Source organism: Oryza glaberrima, chromosome 10 (genome assembly GCF_000147395.1).
Source record: "Oryza glaberrima chromosome 10, OglaRS2, whole genome shotgun sequence".
Classification (NCBI taxonomy): Eukaryota; Viridiplantae; Streptophyta; class Magnoliopsida; order Poales; family Poaceae; genus Oryza; species Oryza glaberrima.
The window spans coordinates 14139998-14164870 of NC_068335.1; the positions used below are offsets into that span (position 1 = coordinate 14139998).

The 24873-nt window shown below is 42.0% G+C and overlaps 4 protein-coding genes across 6 annotated transcripts; 1 reads left to right on the forward strand and 3 right to left on the reverse strand.

Moving 5' to 3' along the window:
* Window positions 1–317: 317 nt before the first annotated feature.
* On the forward strand, window positions 318–3292 carry LOC127752649 (GABA transporter 1-like). The gene is made up of 6 exons (XM_052278055.1): window positions 318–1221; window positions 1403–1525; window positions 1780–2067; window positions 2159–2289; window positions 2363–2578; window positions 2657–3292. The coding sequence occupies exons 1-6, from the start codon at window positions 1038–1040 to the stop codon at window positions 3038–3040; spliced, it is 1326 nt and encodes a 441-aa protein (XP_052134015.1). The 5' UTR covers window positions 318–1037; the 3' UTR covers window positions 3041–3292.
* An 18-nt stretch (window positions 3293–3310) lies between these two features.
* Window positions 3311–6661, reverse strand: LOC127752648 (exocyst complex component SEC15A-like). The gene is made up of 2 exons (XM_052278054.1): window positions 6362–6661; window positions 3311–5945 (listed from the first exon to the last, which is right to left on the reverse strand). Exon 2 carries the CDS (start codon window positions 5936–5938, stop codon window positions 3569–3571), a length of 2370 nt encoding a protein of 789 aa, XP_052134014.1. The 5' UTR covers window positions 5939–5945; window positions 6362–6661; the 3' UTR covers window positions 3311–3568.
* Window positions 6662–8020: 1359 nt separating this feature from the next.
* On the reverse strand, window positions 8021–12415 carry LOC127785706 (glutathione reductase, chloroplastic-like). Of its 3 annotated transcripts, none has more exons than XR_008019855.1 (11): window positions 11896–12415; window positions 11086–11311; window positions 10702–10980; window positions 10426–10602; window positions 10268–10321; window positions 9972–10120; window positions 9494–9557; window positions 9250–9420; window positions 9029–9108; window positions 8820–8879; window positions 8021–8407 (listed from the first exon to the last, which is right to left on the reverse strand). XR_008019855.1 is itself a non-coding variant. In XM_052313104.1 (11 exons), exons 1-10 carry the CDS (start codon window positions 12300–12302, stop codon window positions 8844–8846), a joined length of 1680 nt encoding a protein of 559 aa, XP_052169064.1. In that variant the 5' UTR covers window positions 12303–12414; the 3' UTR covers window positions 8021–8407; window positions 8820–8843. The 3 variants fall into 3 exon arrangements, 2 of the variants coding, with proteins under 2 accessions (XP_052169064.1, XP_052169063.1); XM_052313104.1 differs by having other exon boundaries at window positions 9029–9145; window positions 11896–12414; XM_052313103.1 differs by having other exon boundaries at window positions 9029–9166; window positions 11896–12413.
* Window positions 12416–13417: 1002 nt separating this feature from the next.
* On the reverse strand, window positions 13418–21758 carry LOC127752511 (uncharacterized). Its single transcript, XM_052277914.1, has 3 exons — window positions 21631–21758; window positions 18317–18394; window positions 13418–14884 (listed from the first exon to the last, which is right to left on the reverse strand). Exons 1-3 carry the CDS (start codon window positions 21697–21699, stop codon window positions 14699–14701), a joined length of 333 nt encoding a protein of 110 aa, XP_052133874.1. The 5' UTR covers window positions 21700–21758; the 3' UTR covers window positions 13418–14698.
* Window positions 21759–24873: the final 3115 nt, after the last annotated feature.

A 24873-nucleotide genomic window follows, 5' to 3' on the forward strand; every position in this document is an offset into this window, starting at 1 on the left:
TATATGGGCATGGAGAGAGTAGGATACTGTATAAAGTAGTAGGAAAAAAAACATCTCCAAATATTTTCTTTCCAGCACTGTATCCATCCTCCATTTTATTATCTTCTCTTATTTCAACGCTGTTTCCTTCTCTTTGTTATTTTTTTTTTTGCGGGGATGTTATGTTTATTTAATTGTTCCATAGAGTTGACTGAAATTGCATTTTTGAAGTACAATTTGCATCACATCTGATTAAGTGATTATCTGTCCTCTTCGTCATATATAACTCTCTTGACGAACTGAATCCAACTAATTTCACATTAAAAATTAGTATCCACTTTGCCAATACTGTATTTCCAGGAAAAAAACAAAAGCCAATAATTAGAACATTTTTTCAATAATAATAAGAAAACTAGTCAAATTCGTACTAAAACGTGAACAACCTGTATTCCCGCACACGAGCTGACTTTGCATTTATTTAGATTTAAAATTGCAAGCTTGCCTATTTTGTCCCAAATGCATGCCGGCCTTGAGTTTAAAATAACCATCACAAAAATGCCACTTCACGTAACACATGGTTGATTTCTTTATCCACACTGTGAAATTTGCTACAGTCCAACAAAAAGTACCTCAAGGTACCGGTACACCACGCCGATCCAACGATCGGAAACGGACAATTTGGTACCGTGAAGTACCGGTACCTTGAGATACTTTTTGTTTGACTGGAGCAAATCTCCCACATTATTACTCTTAACCTCATGTTTGCATAGGAATATAGTCTTCTAGCTTTTGCTTGTTTAAGAGTATTCCATTTCCAAAATTGTGTGGTCTGGCCTTTCTCTTCTCTCTCAAGACAGCGTTTTGGCCAATTCAGGATGTGATATGACATGAGCTAATCGGAGTGCCTTCCTTCTTCTTGTGCCACTCTGAAAGTCTGAATCTTCTCCCATGTATAAGTTGGTATAGACTGATAAGATATATACAAGCAGCTTTGCTTTCCAAGAAAGCCATGAAAGGGTGGTGCTAGTGAGCGAGTAATAGCATTACCGTACTTCCACATGTCGCCGGCGAGAGGTGGCACGCCGGAGGAGGGCGGTGGCGCCGACATCGAGAAGGCGGCGGCGGAGACAGGAGGTAGAGGCACGTGGAGGCACGCGGCGTTCCACGTGGCGACGACGATCGCCACGCCGGCGGCCTATGCTCCCCTCCCGTTTGCTCTTGCCTCCCTTGGCTGGCCTCTTGGTTGGTGCTTCTTTACTCATCCTGTTTCATCCTCTCCATGGATTCTCTGATATTTGAGCTTCTCCTGCTCTGTTGCCTGAAATGCCATGAACAGAAAGTTTCTCAGTTCATATGCATGCATGATTTTTTCTTCTGTTTGATTTGAGTAATTTGTAATTAGCTAACTGTTGTTTGAGCACAGGTGTTTGTAGCTTGGTCACAGGAACACTAGTTACATGGTGTTCTAGCCTGGTTGTTGCCTCATTGTGGCAGTGGAATGGAGACAAGCACACCAGCTACAAGCTTCTTGCAAAGAGCATCTTTGGTTAGTACTCATCACCATTTTTTTTGTCACGACAAAATTGTACTTTTGATCTTACTGTACTGTGTCACAAGAAGATTTCTGAGTAGCAGCCTAGCAGGAAAAGAGTTGCCAAAAGATAGTAAATGGGATTACAGATTCTTCACCATAAATATTTACTTTTGATGATCTACTTGTAACAGTAATATACTTAGCAGTGCAGAAATTGTTGCAAATTTACCTCAAGTGATGGTAAAAATCTGTGCTTTTGTCTGAAGGTCCCTGGGGTTACTGGTATGTGTCGTTCTTCCAGCAAGTGGCATCAATTGGAAACAACATTGCAATCCAGATTGCAGCTGGGAGCAGCCTCAAGGCTGTGTACAAGCACTACCACACCACTGATGATGGCGCCATGACCCTGCAACAGTTCATCATTCTCTTCGGCGCATTCGAGCTGTTACTCTCCCAGCTTCCTGACATCCACTCACTCCGGTGGGTCAATGCTGCCTGCACCGCTAGCACCATTGGATTTGCAGGGACAGCCATTGGTGTCACCATTTATGATGGTAAAATCTGGTCATATCTTCACTTTTCAGACTGAAGATTTCTGGAAATTGAAGATGTGGAAGAATGAACAGAATGAATTTCCTAATGCAGGGCATCGGATTGATCGGAAGGAAGTTGATTACAGTCTGCAAGGAAGCGCTGCATCAAAGATCTTCAGAGCCTTCAATGCACTGGGCACAATAGCATTCTCATTCGGGGATGCAATGCTGCCAGAAATTCAGGTGAATATCTGATATTATGCTGAGATTCATGCTGTCAGTGTCCACTCAACTCCAAAACTTCACTGAAATTCAGAGCTCTGTGCGAGAACCGGTGAGGATGAACATGTACAAAGGTGTGTCAACGGCGTACTCGATCATCGTCATGTCCTACTGGACCCTGGCATTCAGTGGGTACTGGGCATTTGGCTCAGGAGTACAGCCCTACATCCTGTCCTCCCTGACTTTTCCAAGATGGACAATTGTGATGGCAAATCTATTTGCAGTCATTCAGATCACTGGTTGCTTTCAGGTAACACACCAGTAACCTCTTTTTTTTTCACAATTTTCACTCTGACAGACTATCCAGTAACTGTAAATCTTCACCAAGATATACTGCAGGCCGACATTCGCGCAATTTGAACAGCGGATTCAGGCGAAAGACGCAGGCTACAGAGCAAGGATGTGGAGGCTGGTGTATACCTCTGCATACATGGTGGTGATCACCCTCATCTCTGCAGCAATGCCATTCTTTGGGGACTTTGTGTCAGTCTGTGGAGCTGTTGGCTTCACCCCTCTGGACTTTGTGCTACCTGCACTGGCATTTCTGAAGGCCGGGAAGTTACCTGAAAACCCAGGATTACGCCATGCTGTGAAGGTGATCACCTCCGCTGTCGCTGTCTTGTTCTCCATTGTCGGAGCTCTGGCATGCATCGGCGCCGTCAGAGCGATCGCACTTGATGTCAAAACCTACAAATTCTTCCATGACATGTGAATGCAGTTAGTTAGTATCATGTTGGTGATGAAATGAATTTGTCTGTGCCATCTGTGCCAGTGGTTTATACCTGGTGATCTGACATGTGCTAAGTATTAAGTATATTTATGATTTGGAATAGCGGCAACAGTTGAGGGAAAATCAAAATTTCTCAGATTTCACAGTTTTAACGCTCTTAAGATAAACATTTTAACACTGTAAGAAAACAAAATAGATGCTATAGACGGATTACATCTTAAACAAGAGAACTTAACTATTCAGGAGATCAAATTCTTAGGCCTGATTCTCTCAGTGATTTAGTATACTAGTGCCATCGAAGTTCATAATTTGAAGAGAGAATGCAAGTGCTGCCCATAATAACAGTCAAAATTGACCTATACAAACCATGACAGCTACATAAATTCCATATAGAGTTGCCGAACTACGGAGGTTACAAGGGGTAAAAGAAACTTAAAAAGGCTAACCACCACTTGGCAGCAGTCTTTTCAAGGGAGCACTAACTTATTTTCTGATGCAACATGGCTAAGCTCAGCTAAAATCCTTCAGCCTTCTCTTCAACACATCCAAGGACTTCTTTCGAGCACTTTGCACTGTACTTCGGCCTGAAAGGCTCCCAAATAAGCTTTCCGGAGCGTCTCTAAACTTGTCACAGATGATAGACACCTTCTTATGATCCAAGGATCCAAAATTCTTCTCCCTGATTACAGGGTTCATGAAGTTCTCTGGCTGGTTGCTGAGCAGAAGATCGGTGAGCTGCCTAATTTCGACCAGGCAATCTCTGAAAGTTGTTTCTTTTCTCAGCTCTGACAACCCAGTGCTGTGGAATTTATCATCTGCAAATTCCTCTAACTTTTTCAGGTCAGTGTCAATACCTGCGACAGCATTAGCATTGAACCTTTTCACCCGATCACTAAGAAAAACTGTCATTATCGAGTCCGAGATGTGGCTGAATGCCCCACAAACCACCTTGTACAGGGCTTCCCTTGGAAAAACATTCTGTGCAGTTGACACTAACGTGTGAAGATAGATGACGACCTCATTCATGTAGTCATTCACATGTTCTGGAGTTTCCTCTGGTGTCCAATTGATGCTAGTCAAAAGCAACATAAATTCGTCAATCTTGGAATTGGCCAAGGCTATTAACCCATTGTACGCTGCATTTTGAGAGGCTTTGAGCACAGCTCTAGCAGTCAAACCGGAATGAGGCTTGTCAAGAAGACGCCTAGGAACACCACAAAGTTGGGCAGCATGAAAGAGGAACATGTCACAGGACTTCTCAAGAATGGCAATATTTCCTGCAATCTGCACCATTTGTGTAATCTCCAAACAACCACCATGTATCAAATTCAGAAGGCCATCATTTAGTACCTCAATCAAGAGCTTGTCTAGGTATCTTTTCACCACATCATAGGCGTCCATCATAGGATCATATGACAAGTAGTTCACAGAATCCTCAATAAAAGAGCGCACGATAAGGCAAGCATCTGGAACTGAAGAGGAAAATGGTGCAACATATGGAAAATCCGGAACTACACCAATGAGTTCAAGTTGAAATGCTGAAACATTCATGTGGTACTCATTTTCCTTCTTAATGATCATCTGCTCGTATGAGTCCTTAGTGAAGATGCCATCTATCTTTTTCCGGCAATCAGAAAGAAGAAGTTGATAGAATTTGTCCCTATTCTTCTCAAGAATTTCAAGCAATGATGTGGTTTGGTATCCATACTTCTTCATGGTTGCACCCAGAAGAGTGACATAGTCTTTTACGAGTAGGAGGTGGTTGGCAGCATCCATGCGAGAGAACTGTTCCTCTAAGATAGATGTGACCTTAGAAATAGCTGTCCCCCACATTGTCTCAACCTGACTATCAGAAAGAAGCCCATCTGCAGTTCGAAGGACACGGTCCTCAACAATAAAGAACCCAGCTATCTGAGCAAGGAAGTGCTGATGAGACTCCATGAAAGGTTGTGTCGTGGGAATTTGCAGGTCCAAATTAAGTTGCATAAGCCTGTTATTGTAGTAGTATTCTCGGAATTTTTCCCCAAGACCAAGGCATGTGTGAATGTAGTTTGCTCGGTATACTGGTGTAAGATCGAATTCCAGTACTTCCTCCTCACCTATGAGATCCAAATCCAAGGCATAAGCATGCTCGTCAAACCCAATACGGCTGCAGTCCTCTGCTTCCCTCTGTTGGGAACGTATTCCCTCATTTTTCTGACGAGCCAAGGATGCCTGGCTTATCGAAACCTTACCAATTTCCTTTGCTGTCCTTCTGATATACACCAGCCACTCATTAAACTCATTGCAAACTTTCTTCTCAATGTACAGCTTGACAATTGGTATTTGCTTCTGAACAGCCTTTTTTAGAAGCTTTAGAGGAATATTTTGCAGAAAATCCTTCTCAATCAACTCCAAACTTTTCAAAGCAGAATGAAGCCTGGCTTCTGCAATGTCCTTGTTGCACATCTGGCACAGACTGGTGACTTGCAAACAGATCATCAACATCCCTAGGGCTTCCTCAACATTCTTATTCACTGAATACAACTCAAGAAGATCATCAAGCTTCAACAGCAGGGAGCTAGCAACCTCTTGCAGGCGCAGGTTTTCGCCGGACAGCGTACCCTTAAGCTCATCGGCGTCAACCAACACGCCGCGGAGCTCATCGACTGCAAGGATGAACTCCTCGTAGTGGACCCTACAGAGCTCCTCAATCTCAACCTCCTTCATTTTCACGATGCTCCTGAGGCCTTGCAGGAGGGACTCGGGCTTCCCGGACTCAAACGCATGGCGGACGATAGGGCCCAGATCCTCGCCGTTGGCGATGAAGGCAGCAAGGCCCAAGCCAGCGCCGCCGTTCCCGCTCTCCCCGCCACCCCTCTTCTTGGTCTGAGCAGTCATTGTTCAACTGCAAAACACACACACAAAAAAAAAAAAATGGCATGCTGCACACAGTAAGACATGCGTCCACCTTAAGAAATCGGGTACCCCCTAAAATTAGAGTGCTACAAATGATTAGCATATGAAGAACGCAGTAATAATTAGTGAAAATTAATTAGCAAGCCAAGAAATTAGCACAAGCGTTGAAGTGTAAACCACCAAATTTGTTAAAATAAACCGACCTAACGTGGGGCGTGGGGGTTCAGCATTTTTTCAAAAAAAAAATTACTATTATACTAAGAAATACGGAAGAAACTGAATGGGTTAATTGGAGGCAAAGTAGTCAATCCAGGTCGGGATGGATTTCCAAATCCACGCCACGACGGCTCATGAAGCGGCGGGGAGGGAGGGAGGGAGAGAGTGCTACGGGAGAAGAACGAGTACCTTGGGGGTTCGATTCGAGCCGGGGATGGAGGCGAGTGGAATGAGGCCGGCCGCGTCGCGTCTCCGGACCTTGCTGCGCCGGCCGTGCGCGCGAGGAGGCCGCGCAGGGGTGGGGGAGAAGGGGAGGAGGAGGAGGCCGCACACGCCGTGTGCCTCAGGGGCAGCTCGCCGGCGGCGCGCGGCGGGGAGGGGGAGGAGGCGAGGCGGGGCTTGCGGGGGAGAATGCCGGCGGTGCCTCTGCCTCCGCCGGCGGAGAGAGAGAGAGAAGAGAGAGGGATGGAGAGTGGAGCGGAGGCGAGTGATGAGTGATGGGAGGAGAGAGAAGAAGGGGCAGGGGAGTCATTTCTCAATTTCCCCTCAATTTTTCTTAAACTAAAATTCCAAAGAACGATTTTTCTCCGAACTAAAATTCAAACTTCCTCTAGCCCTTCAATACAAGAGATTTTAGCTATGCACCGTCTTTCTTTTGGCTTATGAGCCGTAGACAAAATTTAAAATTTTAAAAGTGATTTTAGAGTTAATTTAGAGATTTATTTTTTCGTAGTTTTTTTCGTGTGCTTTTAAATTAAAGGAAAAAATATGAATGGCCTCCTGAACTATAGTGGTCGATTGAATTACACCCCTAAACCACAAACCAGACATTTTTCATCTCCCAACTATATAAATCGGACAAATAACCCCCGGTTCAATTCGCGGTGGTTTTGATCCTCTCGCGCGCCACGTAGGATCAAAACCACCATGGATTGAGCCGGGGGGTTATTTGTCCAGTTTGCATAGTTATAGGTGAAGAATGTCTAGTTTTGTGATTTAAGGGTATAATTCGATCGACCATGATAGTTCAGGGATAGTAAGGGCATAAATATAAAAGCTCACTCATTAATCTTTTTCCTAATTAGCTGTAGTCCAATGGATTAAAGTGAATTTGAAACATAGGAATTTTCGCTAGAACCGGTTCGGCTGTTGGAGGAGCCGTGAGCGATTTCCTCGTTATTATGCTCCTAGGTTTTGACGACTTTGTTGTTGTTGTCGCCACGCCACATGTTGACGCCAGATCGACCCAGAATGAAACGGAAACACCGAGGCGACGATCCCATCCCAACGAGTGTGCGTACGTATCTGCCGTTGGAAGCATCGAGCAGCAAGGTGTCGTGTTCAGGTCACAAAGAAAATCATGGAGAAATATCAATGCACTAACAACAGCGTCACTTTTTAATCAGCTTAACAAAAGGCACCTTTTAAGCACCTTTTGCTGACCAGGTCACCAGAATAAGTCCAACTTCAAACCGCACCTTGTTTTAGGCCTATTTAAGCTTGTTTGTAGCTAAGCTTCTAACAATAAAAAAAACTAGGTTTTCTTAGCGTTTATTTTCTAGATTCTACAACTATGACTTCTTAAAATCTAAACCAAAAACTAGATTGTTTGAATGAGTTTCTGATTTTGAAAGAAGCTGCAGCAAACATACCCTTACTAATACATCCTTGAATGCAAGCTGTTGCGACCAGGAGATCACAAAGCAGTAAAGTAGCATCAAAAGCAGGAACAAAAAGCTTAGTGTGTAGGACCACACCACGAATGAATGGGTTACAACTTGCAGTCACGATTTACATTCAGAACGGCACAGTGATATATTATATAATATACCTCTGGATATCTGGAACTGGAAGCAAAATAGATGGATGCTTGATCCACGGATCACATGTACATAAACCAGTCAATAGTTCAGGAGAAGGTACTCAAGAAATTTGTTGTTTAATCAAAAAATTTCATGCGGCAATACTATCAACATCCTGAAGCATTTCTTTCTTTTTTTTTGACCGGGACCTGAAGCATTTCTTTCAGTAACATGTTAGGCCAAAAAAATAAAAGGAACTTGAGCTGGTTTCTATAATGAACTTATAAACCATGCAATATACGAGATAGCTAGCCATTTGCTGTAACTCATCTCCGTTCTTCACTGGCTGCAACCGTGGGTTGGATTTCTCTGGTACTGCTCGAAATACCGATATCTGTCTGTTGTTTCCGCGGTTAGAAATCGACTAGTCAGACTGCAACACAAACTACATCATAGTTAGGTAGCTCATGGCAATAGAACTCAAACTAAATTCTCAGATAATTTTGGTGGAAATTTAGAAAGATTTATTTTAGTGGTCCTTTGTAATGTTTCAGAAGATGATGATTGTGGACCACAAACATCTCAAAAGAAAATCGCAAATATCAAAAGATATGTCTGGACAGTTTTGCCATTTGTCTCCAGGATGTATAATCCAATTCATGACTTGTTTAGGTGCTCATACAATGACCAACCGAAAATAATAATTCTAGTTGCACAACTGCCAAAGATGTTAATGAAGCAGATGGTGCAATAAACAGAAAAAAATCTTCGTCAATTTAGCGATTGTTTCACAAAATTTATCATCCAAATTTCAAAGAGAAAAAACCCTTACTCCAAATGATTACCTCATTTATGCAGAGCAGGTGTATCTACTTCTGACTTGTGGCCTCATCTTTCATTTTGGCCTGAAGTTGAAAAGGCAAGAATAAACATAAGGAAACAAACTTTATGAACCAGGCAGTTCTACAGATGAGCCTATACTTTCAGTATTTCTGTACACTATGTAATATTTATATCAAGGAATATGTAACTGTAAATTATGGGTTCATCAAACCTCATCCACAGCATCTCTCCGGACCTTCCTAGTCGGGCTTCTCATTGTGACAAGTTCTTCTGCAGTGGTTGGGTGGACACCTATGGTGGCATCAAAGTTTTGCTTCATCAACCCAGCCTTTACAGCAATTGCAATACCCTGTCATAGTAATGTACACCACAAATATACTAGGCAAACATGAACAAAATGATGGCTAAATATTAAATAAAGAACTCACAAACCTGAATAATCTCGGGTGCATCTTCACCACACACGTGCACTCCTAGAACTTTGTTAGTATTAGCACACACAATAACCTTCATGTATACACGATCAGGTAGACCAGAAAGAGTGGCCCTGAGAGGTCTGAAGTTTGATGTGTAGACATCAACATCTCCATACTTTTCGATTGCCTACAGAAGTGTATAGTTTACTTAAATTTCTCGTGTGTTTTTGCAAGTTAACAAGTTTGTAAGTTTACAATACCTTCTCTTCAGTGAGTCCAACTTGTCCAATTGGAGGTTGGGAAAACACCGCAGATGGCACAGCACTGTAAAAATGCATATCAAAGAGTTTAATACAACAGTTATGCCAAATTACAGTGTACATGATTCTACTATTGAATTATAATGTTAAATAGAGAACTTGACAAAAAAAATTCAGATTTGTTAGTCATTTTGAATTGTGAAGAAAGAAAGGGATGGGGCAGCGGATGTGTTTGAACTTATGCACTACTGCCACAAGAGATAATTAATGCATAATGTGCACAAAATGACAACTGTTTACAAGGTACACAATTTAGCATTTCTTGAATTCTTGTTAATGCTCACCAAGAACAATCAGTTTGTATACACAAATAAGGGAACATGAAGCATCAAAATCGCAAGGTTCAAGATCAATACAAATTTATATGGATGTTATATATATATGTATATACACACTAAAAATACATATACATGCATACCTGTAATCTGGTTTTGTAGGTTCATTGCCAAAAATAGTCCTTGCTAATGCCCCACCTTCCATTAATGCAACCGGTGTCAAGTTCACCCTGTTAGTAACATCACCCACAGCCCATATAGAATCAACTGAGGTTCGAGAGAACTCATCAACCTAGGATAACATATATAGAACAAGAATTTCAGTTATCACTTAATGATCATCCAACAATTGAGAAAATGTTAGATTATGTATAATGTATAGAATCATAATGTATAGAATCTATGTAGAATACACAGAACCTGGTTTAAATACACATACCACAATAGCACCATGCTTGTCCATTTTGACCCCAACCTCTTCTAGACCCAAATTCTACAAAGGTATGGATTGCATCAAGATGTGTATCCAGAAAATAAATGTATGCCCCCAAAACAAACTTGGTTGAGAAAAGTGGAAATGACTGGCATAATATTAACCTTTGTATTTGGTTTTCGTCCTGTTGCAAACACTACATGTGAGAACCCATTTATGCTTCCTTTGTTTGTCGTCAGAGTCAGCAAGCCATCGTCTGATTTCATTACTGCTTGAGGAGTCTCTTCGGTATGAAATGTGATACCCCTCAAAGACATCTGATCGGCAACAAAATACCTGACCTACAAATCCACATGGAATGAGAAAATAACTCAAGGCATGACGCATTGACACACTTCAGTTCAAAAACGAAATTATTGTTCTAATGGATACTTGCTCACATCCTCATCAAAGCCTCTCAGTACTTTCTTCTGTCGGATGAAAACATGAACACCACTTTTTAAGCCATTGAAAATGCCAGCAAACTCCAAAGCAATATACCCTCCTCCTACTATCGCAATCTTCTCAGGTCTTGAAGGCAGGTCCAATGCTGCATCTGAATCAATAACATGCTCTATCCCTGGAATGTCTGGCATGGATGGCCGACCACCAACTGCAATGAGTATGTTTTTTGCAGTATAAAGCTTTCCATCAACACTGACAGTATGTGGATCAACAACCTGCATAATATGAACAGGTAGTATATCAACACTGTCATTGCTGCATTGATCCTTTCAACAAAACTGTATATGCAAACTTAACCCAATTTACAAATTTGTCCCAACCTTTCCACGGCCTTCAATTATAGTGACCCCAGAATTCTTTAGCATGTTTGTCTGAACCCCCACCAAGCGCTGCAACTCTAAATTCTTGTTGGTCATCAGAGTGCTCCAGTCATGCTTTGGCTCAGTGCCATACCTCCACCCAAAGCCATGACTCTCTTCAAACTCATGAGAGTATTTGGATGCATACACCAGCAGTTTCTTTGGGACACAGCCACGAAGCACACATCTGAAGTATGGAAAAACTGAACATCTTACTTGCACATTTTTGCAATTGGATATGAAATGGAAGAAAGATGCTATCCGCACATTATAGATACTAAGCATTTCATTCTGCAGACGCTATAAGCAAATTACAGATATAGAAGGAAGCTGGAAACGCGTAAGGCTAACTGGTTGATAACAACCAGCCATCGTGACAGAGCTCTCTAACTTTTTTGTTACTTGCGTATATGGAGAGCCATTCATGTAAGTATGTAACCCTAATAGTAAATCTCATATCATCATCTCTACACATATATTGAACAACATTATAGTGAATACCACAAAAGCCTCTGAAATTAAGCATGAGCTCCAGGAATGGTGAATAAGAATCTGTTCTTATAGTCATAGAGTAGACTCCTAGTGGTCGTTGATCATAACAGAGCACTGGATCGTGCGTGAAATTGTTCAATCCTCTCCTCACTACTAAATCATAATCCTAAACAAACAATCAGAAGCAAACCATGCACATCATCCGAATTCCAAACAAACATTACCACTGAACAATGTGTGCGACTTGAACTAGGAAGAAGGGTGGCGAAGTTCACTCACGTTCCGCCGACGCCGCCGAGGCTGTCGGACGCGACGGTGGCGAAGGGCATCTCGCAGACGGCGGCGCGGGCGCCGTAGAGGGAGGCGGCGACGCGCGACGCCCGCATCCCGCCGCTCCCGGCGCCGATGGTGAAGAGGTCGTAGTCGTAGTCGCACCCACCCCCATCGCCGCCCGCAGCGGCCCCGTTATCCCCGGCGGAGGCGGAGGCGGAGAACGGGCGGCGCGGGCCGAGGCGGAGGAGCGGGCCCCGGCCCCGGGTGGCGGCAGCCGCAGCCGCGAGGGGGTGGCGGCGGAGGTGGAGGAAGCCCCCGCCGCCGCGGCGGGGGAAGGAGAGGGCGCGGGATATGGTCTGGACCGCGGCGGCGGCGGAGGAGGAGGAGGAGGGGAGGGTCGCCGCCGTCGCCATGGCTGCTGCTCCGAGGCTTCCGCGGCGGCGCAGGGGCGCGTGACGAGACGAGACGAGACGAGGCGGAAATCAAATGCGTTGCTTCGAGGCGGGGCGCGTGGTGTGGCCGTGTGTGGGGCTAGCCAGGAGACAAAAGGCGAGGCTTTGTTGCTTCGGTGAGGCATGACGTGGCATCGGCGGGTATAGGTCATAGGTGGCGCTGGCGCATAGCCGCGGAGCCGCCTGAGCCTTGGGCCCTCGAGGTGCCATAAGATACGCTTTGTAAGTTTTAAAGCGTATTTTGTAACTCCCTCCGTACGATGTCGTTTTGACTCTGCAAATTAGATGTCGTTTTGACTTTTTGCTTTTAATTTTCAATCATTCGTTTTATTTAAAAAATTAGTGTAAATATAAAGAAAGTCATACTTAAAATATTATTGATAATAAAGTAAGTCACAAATAAAATAAATAATAATTATATAATCTTTTAAACAAGATGATTGGTCAAAGATTAGTAATAAAAACTCAAAAATAAGTATTTTGGGACGGCGGTAATGGGCCGGATTGCCTGCAAACGTCTACTGTGTACCATCATTAGCTTAGTTTAGCTTTGTGCTAGGTGTGTACTATGTAGCCTAGAACGGCCCATTCCTAATAGACGTGGACAGATGGGGTATCATCATTTGGTGACCCATTTCAGTACTCCTACATGCGGGAAGAGAGGGATAGGTGGAACCGTGGATGTTCACTTAGGCCATTCACGGTGCATAACTGTATACATGTACAGTAAATCTAATGTCTCAAAAATTGTCAAATTTTGAGACATTAGATTTACTCTAAGATTCGGGTAAGATGGGGAAGGAAAAAAATCATAGAGTGCACGCAGTTGAGGGACCACTTCATGCGAGCAACATGCTACCCCTTGCTAATGTTTTTTTTTTTAAAAAAGAAACAGTTATACACGTTACTTCTTTTGTTAAAAAAAAAACTCAACCTAAGATATGATATGACATATTCTATGACAAGTAATCTAGACACTCCTATCTGGACAATCTAGGTTGGTTTTTTAGATGGAGAGAGTATGTAGTTTACATGTAATTTATTATAATATAATAATACAATTATGTTATGATTATATTGTATTTGTGAAATTTTTATCGATAGATATATAGTTTCATATGTAAACAGGATAAAATTGATCACGGAAATTAATATGGATACCGAACAGTTTAAATAATAGATATGATCAATTACAGATAGATCAAGCTTTGTTTCTAGAGATGCTATCGATTACAACCGTTTTCACCCCCAGTAAACCTTACTACGTTTTCTACTGCTAAAATTGATCCACACGCAAGGGCAGTAGGATCTAAACCAACATCATCACTATACTTCTAACGGATTTAAGTGCTTCTCCAGCTAAGGACATCATCTGATGGAGCAACCATGCCAAACTCACCGTGACAACCGACAAGGCACCAGTCACAACTCACAAGGTAGTATATCATGCAAAGCAACAGAGCAATCTGCCGGTGAAACGGCATACAAGAAACACGTAGGAGTCCACATATCCTGTCAGGTGTCAGGTTACAAAAACTCCAGTGCCGTCCTTTTCGCCAGTGGCAGAGCAAGTGAATCAGATCTTATTACTACTAGAGCAGTGCAGGTGACAGTATGGATGGACCTTTGCAGCAAAGACAAGCAGAACAGACGCAGGCAGGAGGCCGAGATTGAGATGAGATCCATGGCAAAAGTGAGAAACCCAACTAGTGGGAAACAAGATGCATTGTGTAGTACAGTGGTACTTAGCCTGTAAGGCTGTAACAACTCCATGGGGCAACCCTGTGGAATATGAAAATAATAGAGACTGTAACTACCCCATGTCTCCATTGTGCAACCCTGAGTCAAATATTACTCTAAAATATAGGCAAAATAATGCCTGGAATGGATGGAACAACACAATGGTGCCAAATGATGTTAGGAAGGGATGAATAATAAGGCCACTTTATCCAGCAATTCCAGTTTATAAACAGCACTATGGCCACCGAAAGAGGCTATAGTGCCCCCATCTCAAGGGCAATATCAAAAATTGGCAGGCACGAGGTGTCACATGGGGATCAGATCAGCAAATCAATTAGCACTTCAAGTACAGTTCATTCGGCAAATACTGCAACCTTGCAATCACAATGCAATGCACCATCCAAAACAAAAGGCACAGCAAAACCAAGCCGGTTAATGGAGGCGAAAATAGGATGGTCCTATGAGGTGAGAAACTATATGCTAAATATATATAGTTAGGTTAGGTATCACCAGTGCTATCCCATGAAGGAAAAAAACACCGATGAGTTCAACCGCGTTTGGCAGGAGAACGGTTTGCAGGAGTGGTCGATGGGCACGTGCAGAACAAGGAACCCCTCTTACGAGGGCTTACCGAGCTGGGGCTTGGGTTGGGAGGACATAGATGGGCAATTCATGGTGGTGAGGCCTGGGAGGCTCGCAGTGTAGTCAAGGATCCACCACATCTTTGCAACAAGAGGGCCTCTAGTTTGCCTTTCGCTACAATAGCCAACCTTGATTCCACCCACCAATGGCAATGCATTGCCCTGCAATAACAGAATGCGACAATGTAAAACCTTGCAGAGAGATTGCAACAAATTCAAGTACCAAAGTGAAAAAAACATTTATCATGATAAATATGCATAATGAAGTTGACTGTGACAAGCAAAGAAATAGTAGCATCTCTTGAAGAAAAAATAATAGTGATCTGGTGTCATCATCTAGGCAGTAACTCTAGGATTATATAAGCATATCCAAGATCAATTTGGATAAACATGTATGGACCAGTAGACACTATTGGTTGGCGTCCAAGATAAACAAACTATGACAGAGATCTGGAGGCCTCTTCTGCTGGCAGAAAGGAGGAAACAGTCAAAAAAGGCTATGTATTAGGTTGGACTGCAGGACAACCTATTAGGAAAATGTCTTGTATCCAATGCAAATAACCAAATGCACTAAAACAACTAATAACATGTGCAAGTGCCAGCCAAGTTTGACAGTACAGAGAATTCCTGGCTACTGTTGCAATGCTCTACAATGTCTATATATATGGCATCAACCTCAGGCTAAGTACTGGGGAGAAAGGTACAGCCCTGCTCCTTCTCTTTTACCTTTGCCTCAACAAGCTCATCACATGTTATCAAAATGTTGATATACAAGTACCGATCTAAGGTTGTACCATAGAAGATCAGCACGCTGTCAATCAGGTTAGTGTATCAAATGCAATTGCATATTGTTGCTCACATTGCAATGGTAAGATTCATGTATATCATGGATCCTTGCTTTCGATCAATACAGATTATCTGCTATTTTTAGTTATTTCCATGATATCAAAAATTGAACAATGTTATCTGATCATCCGATTAATCGTGATCAATCATCCTGATCGCTCCCTTACCTCCGATCAGGCACAGGTAAGTCGATCAGCCGATCAGAAAGCTGATCGTCCGATTAATCGACGATTAGTCACGATTAATCGTCTTATCAGGGTGGAAAACGATCAGTTCATGGGCTGCCTCCCTGAGAAAAATATAATTTTGGGCCTGCCAGCCCAGCCCATGTTCCATTTTGGGCAGATGATGGGCAGCAAATGATGCTTCTTCTTCTTTGACCAAATGATGCTTCTTCTTCTTTGACCAAATGATGCTTGCTTTTTACCATATACTACAGACTATAGAGTATTTAGTACATAATATATAGCATATATGGCCTGCTGAACACTCCTATATACTAACCGATCAGCCTCGATTAATCGCCCTGATTGTCCTGATTGGTGCCTAGGCGATAGGGCTGATCGCCCGATGAGAGAACATTGAAATTGAACAATGGAAGTGGAAATGCAATGCAAGGAAAAAGATCACCCCAGGCACGGCGGTAATAACTGCTCAAGAGCACATACAAATTAACAATGAATCTACTATATTAGTATAACCACAATAGTTGCATGAACCAATCATAAAACAAAATCATGATCAGCCATTGCATCCGTTCTTTTTGTTGTAATAGTGATATGGCTCTAGTAGGAAGATTGGACTTTAAGGGTTATGTAAGATCTCCAACACATATCAATTTATATCAGTTTTAGCTGTTTGCATTCTTAACAGATATTGGAGCTTGAAGCTGGAGGTCAAGATCAGACGAAAAACAAGGGGGCAACTAATGGAGGCATGTAGATTAATAAACCCTACATTTACGTAGGATGCATACAATTAATAAAAATTCTCAGATCATCTGCACACAAAATTGGAGTAAATCAAACTGGTCTATTGATTGTTTCTATCTTTTATGTTAGTGGGACTAGTAAACATATGAAAGGAACTTAAACACGAAATGTGACAGTCAAATCTCAAAATGTTGACTATCATGAGTGCACTCGATTGCTTTGTTAGAGCTTACAATTACATTGTTAAGTTCTGCAGTACTTCTGCAGTAAATGAGTAATGTCTTGGCATTTGGTAATAGAAGAACATTGACTTACTAACTTTATCGTGTCTAGCATGAAATAACCTTGAAAATGAGCAGGCAATAAGCACACTATTGCTTGTAGTTGATAAAGAAGTCATAAACTTATGCATAGGCTAATGCCATCTATTTTGCAAAGAAATAACACAGTTGCTTGCTATAAAGAAGTTATAAACTTGTGCCTAGAATAGAACATGTGTAGACAGATTATCATACGAAGTTCTGGAAAAGGTTTACTAACTTATGATTAAAGATTCCGTAGACAGATAGAGCTAAGATGGCGCAGAATCTTCTTTCAGGAAATTGGTCAAAGCATTAACATGAGTATACACCATCAGTACATGAGAGAAGTGAACTGTACTACTCCCTCTGTTCCAAAATATAAGGATTTCTAGGATTCAAATCTTGTACCACAATACAAGGATCCCTGCACTAATTCCCATCATTTCAATGATTCCAAAGCATTGCCAATCACATGCTTGGAAAGGGAATCTAAGCAATTCAAAATTCAAAAATTGACAACTGAAATGACTAAAAAGGTTTCTTTTGACCTAATCTTAGCATTTGCCAACCCAGAAACTCTTACATTTTGGAACGGAGGGAGTAAAATTTTGATCTGACATCTTTATTTTCAGAAGCTTATATTGGTTTGCATTGCGGAATACCTATACTCATATCAGAATTAAGAATACACATGATAGTAATATAGTATGCCCAGTAACATTTGAGAGGCAAAAATCATGAAATTAATGCCAACTGAGTGACTGACCAAGCAAGTCCTAGAATTGAAGTAAAAGCTGGCCTGACCAGCAAGATGGACATAAGAAATGCAAGGGAATCACTTCAAGCTTCACCTACTCATGATGTCCTCCAAACAAGGCAGGGAGGCATCATTCCTCAACCATTTATGCATTGGAATCCTATTCAGCTTTACCTGCTGAAATTAACAACTAGCAGCATCTGCAATCATGGTTGCTAAATGCTAGTAGGAAAATCATCCAAATGTAAAGGGCAACTAAGCTCACTGCTAGACATAAACAGGAAGCAGCTTTCGTCCTGTGAATTGCCTTTTCACCAGAAGAAAGAAGAAAGTTGTTTCTATTATCCAGATAGATACTCAAAATATCCTAATTCCTAAATTTACCATAAGTATTAGTGAGCTGTCTGTTTCAATAGCAAGAACACTGAACCTCAGAGATAGCTGCCTTATTTAGCATATGTTCTGCCCTTTTTCATTCTTACGATCAGATTCAAGATTATTAAATTAAAATCAGAGGTCTGCAATGTATTTTGTAGCTTTAGGCTTTTTTGGAACTTACCTGAGTTGTCAGAATTACAAACATAACACTATAAAATGGAACAACCAAAGAAAAGAAACATGCATGCTAAAACATCATGAAACTCCACTACCCAACTCCAATGTGAAATGTAAAAATGCTACTATATGCCTATATCCTAACAATTCACAGATAGCACTAGCTAAAACATATTTTCCAGAGGTGGTGTGTTATGAATACCTTTGCTGGTCCAAGAGCAGCGATGGATTCCTCCCATGACACTATATTTGATATACATGTGGCAACCATAGCTAGAAACTGCAAAAGTGAATGGAAAACTCTGTAAATTATGATAAGATGTAGAGAACCGAACTCAAAATAAATTTTCTGGCTTCTGAGAGAAAAACCAATGTTCAGAGATTCTGTCTGAAAGTGAGGATAGAAACATGAACTCACTAACAAAGATACTACGGAAAAGGATGGCCAGGAAAGCTAAGTGCAAGCAATCATACTGAGTTGATAATAGGAATCTGATATCAAACAATATCTGATACACGAGACACTACACAAGGTACTGCCACTATACACATAACTTCCATGACCATGCAGAGGTCAAGTCTCCCAAGGATCTGAAACCAATCCTTATATAGGAAGACAACCAGGCTTCATGATCTACTAGTAGCTTGTACAGCCCCACCACTATGAAACAATGACGCAACCGATCTTGCTAGTGGAGTTGGTTGTCGTATGCATTTAATTTGGACCTATACAAAGAAATGGATCTTGCATTGCTTAACAATTAAACACCCTGTTTTTAAGTAAAAATTACTACCAAATGGAGTTAGAGTGAACTTGTCAGTCATGATGACTAATGCAAGACTACGATGACGAAGAACTCCGATGAGAACACATGCAGGTCAATACAAAGCAGGTGAAAGTTGTTGAGGTGGTAGGTGTGTGTTGATCAAATCATATGGTAATTGAAACTGACATAATTTGCAATTTGGAGCATGTTTTCAATTGTTAGCATATAGGAGTAGAACAACTCAAAGCAAAGAAACTATAATGAATAAAAAAACTAATGATTTGATGCCATGACATAAGCTGCAACAAGCGTAGCTGTCTAGCACACACTCTCTGCAAAATATACTAACTAACAACTATTGATGAAAGAGCTTTGTGTTTGAACATCTGTATAGTATTGTGGGATTCAAGACATATTACATATGTTAGTTTTTTTTACATGATGATAGAGATATTGTAGAGATTTTATTTTGTGAGCATTTGAAATTTGAACACAGATCAAAGAAACAATCCAAAATGAGTGCACAGCTTATGTGGTCTAGAGAAATTAGTTAGAAGTGCAATGTGTAAACAAAATTTAATGCCCATCGATGTTTCTATGTATGACATGAAGGTGTGATTGAACTAAATTTCTCATGATTTATGGTAGTTGGATACAATGTGAACCATCTACATTCAGAATTCAGTGAACAGGGAATCATGGCTGAAAAGAAAAAAAAAGGCATAATACATATAGTGTAATTAGCAAAAGATTAGGACAAATCGAGTCCATGACATTACATTACAATACAGCATAACCAGTCAATCCATGTGTTGCACAAATCAAAGAAAGATGACTAAGACTACCACAGTTCAGGGAGAATCGGAACCTTGCTCGGCAAAGGTCCAATATATTTAATTTTGCCCAATCTTTCATGGACCCCAATATCACAACTAAAGTTGATTCATTTACCTAATCCCCAAAACTGGGTGACAAATGAAAATCAGTGTTGATGTGCTTTTGAATAAAGCAACACTTTTATATAAGAAATTTCTGGATAATTATGAAATGGCAAGCATTTGGTAGCCATATTTTCGATGACATGTTAGGCTTTTAGAGAGTAAACATATTCAAGAACAAATTCATATTTCAGTAACACGACCTTTACAAAGTAAATACAAGTTGATCATTTCCAGGTAATAAGACCCCTTGCAAACTTGCTCATGATCCTGATAGAAGTTTCATACAGTGGTTGTTTTGTAAGCTATGGATTTGTGTCAAAATAGGGGGGGGGGGGGGGGGAATATAGGGAATACATCCATAAATTACACTTCAATAGGCATATGTACCGTTTATCTGGCTATCCTAAACCAGATCTGTTACTAAGGTGTAACACATTTTCCCCAATTTGTCATCCCAACCAACCACAAATCCTGAACACAGACTCATTGCACTGTAACAAGGTCCTAAACCAAAATCTCATTGATAATGTGAACCACACATGACAAAACTCCTTAATTAGCACCGGAAGGCCCAAGGGTTTGCTTAATCCATATTGATCCATGGGCTATTGCTAGAGAACAAACATTGCTACCGAAGAACGCATCAAAAGCACAATCAAGAATAGACGCCATCAACCCATTTGCTATGACTCATGAGAGCAACCACGGCCCAGCCTGAGTCATCCACCACACCACAGCAACAATTGGGTGTGTTTGGTTGCTTGCATTTTCCTAGCCTGGCTCATCTCTTTCATCCTGGTTGAGTCTAGCCCGGATGTAGAGATACACATGCAACTGTTTTGGTTGTTTGCATCGGTTTAGCCCGGCTGAGATGAGATTTTGTTTGGTTGAGTGCATGAGAGATGCGGTTTGGAAAATATTTTGTTTGTTTGGTTGGATAGATTTGAGTCTGGTTACCTCTTCATTTAATTGGGTGAGGTAACCTCTATAATATCCCATACAAAAATTTCAAATCTAGACAATAGGTATAAACAATTTTTCACATACAAAGAATAATATTGGTATTAAAAATCAGCCAGCATTCTTTGCACCAAAGCGAAATTTGTTGAGTTCTCAAAAAAAAAAAGTCACCAAAATTTCCCCACCATTTGACTGCAAAGCGCTGGAAAAAAAAAGAAAAGAAAGATAGAAGCGTTTGTCCTCCTCGTTGTCGTCGAGGAGAGGAGTTCTTGCCTCATCGCTGCCAGCCGTTCCCGGCTCCTCTGCCGCCGGCCGGCCAGTACCACGCTCCTCCGTCGCTGGCCTCTCATACGGATCTGCCACGCGCGCTCCTCCGCTCTTCTCTCAATTGAAAATAGAAAAGAGAAAACAAAAAAAATCCCCTCAATCTCATCGTTGACTTGCTTCACCGGCGCTCCCAGCTGCTCCTAGCTGCTCAACGCCACCATGGTCGCCGGATCTGGTGGCCTGGCGGTCGGAGAAGGCGGTTGTGGCGACAGAAAAGAGAGGCGGCGCCGGCAATGGCGAGGAAGCCGGCGATGGAGATGGCAAGGGATGTAATAGCGGCTGCAGCTTCTCCACCGGGGTCGGCCGAGGGAGCTCGAGGTCGGCCGCCAGTCCACCATCGGAGAAGACGCCGAACGAGTGGTGGTGACCGTAGGGGATTTGGTGGAGGCGGCGGCAGCAAGGGAGAGAGGGAAGAGGAGAGCAGTTGAGAATGGGAAGATGAAAATGAGAGGGAGGAGGTGAGCGGACGGCAGACCCCTGCCACGCGCGTGCACCCACTGATGCAACACGCTTGCACCCACCTTGCATCGAGTGAGCCAGGCTGAGGAGCGAAGAAAGCCATCCGGCCTTCCATTCAACCCAGACGCCATAGGGCCAATGCATCCAGCAAAACGTTGCCTCGATCCCCAGAAACTAGGCCCCAAGACGGAGAAACACCCCAAACACGCATACATACATCGAAATCCCTAAATCCATCTCCCCCAAACTTTATAGCCACACCTTCCGAGCAGGCGGGGAGGGGAAACCTAGCCCCACCACGCCCCTCGGCTTGCGGTATACGGGGGGAGGGAGAGAGAGAGGCGCGCGCGAGGGAGGGGAAGGGGAAGGGAAACCGTGGGTGCGCAGGCTCTGCTGCTCCAGGTTTCCCGCGCGAACTCGGCGGCGCGAGTTTACTCTTTTGCCCCTGACTCACTACCCCCAACCCAAAACGGGACGAAACGGACACTGCTCTCCTCACTCACCTTGGGGGGCGCGGGCGGGCGGGCGGGCGGCGGAGAGCGGCGCCTCCTCCTCCGATCCGTCGCCGGCGGAGCGAGAGGCGGCGAGATTGGAGATTTTGGCGAGGAGAGGCGATTTGTGGGGAGAAGCGGGGGTGGCGACTGGCGAGGTGATGACGGGGGCAGTGTCGCAGTGAGGAGCAGAAGCAAGCAATGTAGGTTAGTCAGCTCGACGTGCCACGTGGGGTCTCCTATTCGTTAAGAGGAGTATACTAGTACCGATTTACAATAGGCTAGAAAATTACCCATACTATATAATACTACCTCCGTCTCAAAATGTAACAACTTTTGCTATGAATATGGATATATAGTTGTTCAAATTCATAGCTAAAAATGCTTATATTTTGGGACAGAGGGAGTATATATTAAGGATGGAAAACGAAACCGCTTTGCCATATTTGGTTTTTATTTTCTACTAATATTTTTTTTATAGGATTGGTTTCAGAAAAGAAGCACAGGATAGAGTGGAGGACGACTCGTATTTTAAAGCGAGATTGCTAATATACACTCAGACGTGTGATGATAGAGGTGTGCATCGTGTGTGGCCGATGCCACGTGGTGTGCAGGAGAGGCCAAGGGTGGGGACACGTCATAGCTTTTTATATATGTACGTATTTTTTATACGTTAAAAGTGTATGTGTATATATATGTATAAATTTTATATACGTGTATACAAAGTTTTTATTACGTATATATTACGTATATAGGATAAGTAGTAGACTAGAGGGGGTGTGCATCGCTAGGGGGAGGCACGCGCACAGGCACCAATTAGGGCTCCCCTTTAAAGTACTCCCTCTGTAAAAAAGATCTAGTTTTAGGTTTAAATCTGAACACACATATCCAAATTTAAATCTAGAGTTAGTTTTTTTAAGAGAGGGGTAGCAGAGAGAACACATCGACACTGTTAGGCTAGTTTAATGCATGCGTTAGATGTAGCGTAACATAAGTTGTTTGATTTATTGGTATTTTAATATTTTGCTAATACTAAAATTACTATGAAAAAATTGGCGAGATGTGGTTGTTTGATTTGGTTACAAATCTTTGTAGGTATTTGGGACTTTTTTTAGACTCCTTTGAATCACTGGAATGAAAAAACGGAAAAATAAAAAAAAACATAGGATTCTGATTAGAACGTAAGTGTAAAACAGATGATTGCAAAACACAGGAAAATATATAGGAATGACTGTTTGATTGGGCCGCATGAAAAACATATGAATTTAAGGAGAGATAAAGATTCAAAGGATTCTTTTCATGAGATTCTACCCCAACCTCATGTTAAATTTTCTTCAAAACTTGTATGAGAAGTGGCATTTCATAGTAATTTCATAAAATTCATTCCTTCGATTCAAAGGACCATATAGGAAAATTTTCTATAGGAATGAAATCCTCTAAAATTTCTATGAATTTCTTTTGATTCAAAGAGAGCCTTAAAAAAATGGCAATGACATTTTTTTGTTAGCAAAACAAATGCTATCCAACTCTATTAGCATTATGTTTTTCTTTCCTGCAAGTTTTGGCATCAAACATGCTTATAGACCTGCTCTTAATTTGGACAAGGAATTAGACTAACTTTCTTTTAGAATCGGATGGTTTAATTTTGAAAGAAAAGCGAGGTTAATTGGAACAATGCTAAATTGAGCCAACCAGAATGAGCTTTCCTTCGAAGTTTGAAATCATGAGCGTTGCACTACTGGTAGTTCCAAGTTCTGTAGATAAATTTAGATAAACCGAGATTTAATTCTTAGAGCATCGATCTGCAATCTACCCATACAAAAGGAATCAAATGCTTTATACGCACGTGTGATCAAGATTGTCAGTGTCACGAACGTATCATATACTCCCTCCGTTTCAAAATATTTGACACCGTCAAAATGTTTGACACAGTTGACCTTTTTATTACATGTTTGACCATTCGTCTTATTCAAAAAATTTAAGTAATTATTTATTCTTTTCATATCATTTAATTTATTGTCAAATATACTTTCATGTACACATATAGTTTTACATATTTCATAAATTTTTTTAATAAGACGAACGGTCAAACATGTGCTAAAAAGTCAACGGTGTCAAACATTTTGAAATGAAGGGAGTAGTATTGTATGATCATAGTATCATAGCAATCCTGGCTAAATGATATGCGTTGAACTACAAATCGTTTTTAGGCAGGATTGCCGCTGTCGACGTTTGATGTCGTAATTCTAGTATTTGCATAGTATGGGGATCGTTGGTGCTAGGATATACGTGAGACTGAGGTAAAAGAGATGGAGACAGGGATTTTTATACAGGTTCGGGCCCCTGAGTTGTCAGGTAATAACCCTACATCCTGTTGCCGGAGCCGGAGTTGCTTTTATTCACCATAATCACACCAGTACAATATGTGGGGTAGCCTATCTAACTGTCGTCGACATGGCGGTCTGAAGGTCTGACTCGTAGTCGACGTCGACGACAAGGTAGTCTTCCTCCTCGAATCCGTGCCCGGCGAGATCAGAAATAGCGCTTTCGTCTCTCCTGACAGTATCCGGAGACACCGTAGGGGACTAGCCGTGCCTATCCCTGAAGTCGATATCCGGCGTCTTGTCTTGGCGTATGTTGGCTTGTATGTTGTCCCATGTATTGTGTCCCCTCTCCTCCTAGGGGCCTTGTATTTATACCCATAGGTGTCCCCTTGTCCAAGTAGAACTAGGGAAACCAATATGAACACAATCCGAGTAGTTCTTGTCGTTTCCATGTAGAACTCTGGTTGTCTTTCCTTATCCGGAACTCCCT